This window comes from Lactuca saligna, chromosome 5, assembly GCF_052625555.1.
Source record: "Lactuca saligna cultivar CGN05327 chromosome 5, ASM5262555v1, whole genome shotgun sequence".
NCBI classification, from domain to species: Eukaryota; Viridiplantae; Streptophyta; class Magnoliopsida; order Asterales; family Asteraceae; genus Lactuca; species Lactuca saligna.
The window spans coordinates 232176387-232179172 of record NC_136421.1 but is presented as its reverse complement, the minus strand read 5'-3'; the positions used below and the strand labels follow the sequence as shown (position 1 = coordinate 232179172).

The 2786-nt window shown below is 35.5% G+C and overlaps 1 protein-coding gene across 1 annotated transcript; it reads right to left on the bottom strand.

Moving 5' to 3' along the window:
- Window positions 1-769: 769 nt before the first annotated feature.
- LOC144997579 (equilibrative nucleotide transporter 8-like) lies at window positions 770-2492 on the bottom strand. The gene is made up of 2 exons (XM_078957473.1): window positions 1657-2492; window positions 770-1567 (listed from the first exon to the last, which is right to left on the bottom strand). The coding sequence occupies exons 1-2, from the start codon at window positions 2180-2182 to the stop codon at window positions 861-863; spliced, it is 1233 nt and encodes a 410-aa protein (XP_078813599.1). The 5' UTR covers window positions 2183-2492; the 3' UTR covers window positions 770-860.
- Between the last annotated feature and the right edge of the window lie 294 nt (window positions 2493-2786).

Below are 2786 nucleotides of genomic sequence, written 5' to 3'. Positions count from 1 at the left end.
GATTGTGGCTATATATAGAAACGAGCTTATATTATAATGATATTTTTGAAAGAGTTATATTATATTATAATGATATTATCTATGGGTTAATGATTTGTTTATGGAATGAACTTACATATTTATATAAAATTACTCAACCAAATGGATTTATTATCAACTTACATAATCCATCTTCTAATTTGTCACCAGATTTTTACAAATTTTTTAATGCATGAATTTACTTAAAAAAAAAAAAAAAAAAAAAAAGAATCATTTTGATTTACAAATTGAATTTTATCATAGCTACATTAATAAATCCATTTCATTCATTTAATGAAAGCATGTACTTCGTTTACATAAATATAATAAACCTATAACATATCCTGGATATTTTATTATAATTACATTTTTCTTACACTGCAAAACTACCTAAACGAGATCTCGTTTATTTGAATCGCCTTAACGGCTTCTATCCTGCTTAACACTCAAGATCTTAAAATAGTAAAATATTGATCACAAGTTAAATCTAACTTTTAACTTATATATATATATATATATATATATATATATATATATATATATATATATATATATATATATATATATATATATATATATATATCTTAAAAAAATAACTTTTAGTTTGTAAACTAGCTTATAGTAGCTTATGCACCCCAATTACACCCCAATGACATTGTTACTCATTTTTGAAATTAGAAATTTGTGAACTGTTTTCAAGGATTTTTAGGAGAAACATAAAAATATAAACTTTAATTCTAATAAAAACAAAAGATAAAAAACAAAAAAAAAAAACTAAAAACTAAAATGCTAATTTATTTATAGATGACATAAGTCACATAACCATTTAAATCATGGTTGAATTAAAGCAGGTTCCACAACCAACCAAAAGCCGATCCTACCACTAACCCAACAACCAAAGACGTTTCCATAGCAATCCCAACAACCTCCGACTCCTCCACCGGAACCGACTTCGGCGCAAGAATCATAAGCACACTCGTGAGATACCCATTGCTCACACCGAGCATCAATGTCAAAACGATCACCGGAACTTCACTACCCATCCATTTGGGTCCATGTATACACCCCATAAACAATGGGTAAAACACCACCCTCGCCATACAACACCATATCGCCCCCTTACTCCGCCGTGGCAAATATATCGCCGTCAAACACTTCCCCAAAAAATCACCAACATTAAACGTTGTAATCAGAATTATAGGATACCAATCCTTGAAATAATCGGAACTAACGTTTTCACTCAAGTAACCTGGGAATATCGACAACGAGACTATGTATATCACAAGCCCCGCCGTCACGAACCACCGGATCTTCTTCACCACCACCCAAAAATGTGTCCCGATTGCCATGTGTCCGGTGGCTTCATTCCGGGATTTGTTCCTGTAGTATCGTATCATCGGCAGTTTGTCCAACACGTTGGTGCAGATGACGCAGATGAGTACGATGAGAGCACTGAACACGAAGTAGATCTGTGTGCTTGTTCGGAGTCCCTTTTTAGTGTGGGGAAGTGAAGCTTTTGTAATAACCCTCAATATTGAAACCATAAGACCTGAAGAAAAAAAAACAAAAAAACAAAGAATTATATATATAGTGATAATGAAATCGGATAAGGGTGATTTTAGGAATGAGATAGCATACCGGCGGTGGCATTGCCGGCGAAAACAGCTTGCATGTAGCGTCCAGGGAGTTCACCGGTAGCTCCGACTAAACTTCCGCCCACCAGACCGTCCGCTAAGCCGCTGACCATTACCATTGAAACAAGGACCACAAACGCGACATTTGATCCTATTTCGGATTGATTCCCGTGATCGATCCAGTCGGTCACCGGCGCCACCATGAGAGCTGAAATAAACAAAGCCTGACCTACATTCATCCTGGTTCTCACCGACGGCAGCTGAATCCGGCATGATTTGGGCCAACAGAGAAGGGTGAGAAGCACGGCGACGGCGGCGCTCATGTAGCCAACGGAGAAAACCTTGTTGATGTGTTTGGTGGGGTAAAGGTACTGGAAGTAGTCGACGGCGGTGATGAAAGCGTTCCATGGAACTAAATAGCCGGCACCGAGAAAGAAATGGATCATGTATGCGATCTGGTAGGTGTCTTTTGGCTCCACGTCGAGTATCTTGTTAGGGTTCATGTCGACCTTTAAGTTTAGACTCTCCATTCCGGCAGGCGGAGATAGGTGCACCGACCACCGTCTGGACAGGACTGTCGGAGTACGCGAAAATAGAGAGCAGTGCTATCCATGACTGGATTTCTTCTGAACTTATAGACTGATTTTGCATGATTCCATCTTCACCAGAATATGCCACGTGGATATGCTGAAGAAAGACAAATATTCGACCGATTTTCAATTTGAAACAAATGGCGTAAGGTTTTAAGTGTTCAAGATGTATGCAACTTCTTGTTGCTGCTCACATTAATTTGGGTGAATGATTTTCAAAATGACTTTATGATATCGCATATAAATTAGTTGTGATTTGTGAATGTGATAGAATAAATTTTAGATTATAGTATTATTAACACTATATATAGTGATAAAATAATCACGTATTTTAGTGTTTAATTAACTTTAATTATAAAATGACTGAGACATTTTTGTTAAAAAATATGAGTTTTCGAGAATTGAAAGTGTCTTTTTTCATGAGTTTTTGAGAGCTTTTAATATTGTGTTTAAAATAACTAAACATAAAGAAAAAAATTTGTTACTTAATACTACAAGTTTTAACTTGTTTTTATTTTAAACAGAAAATTATAATCTAAAAGTT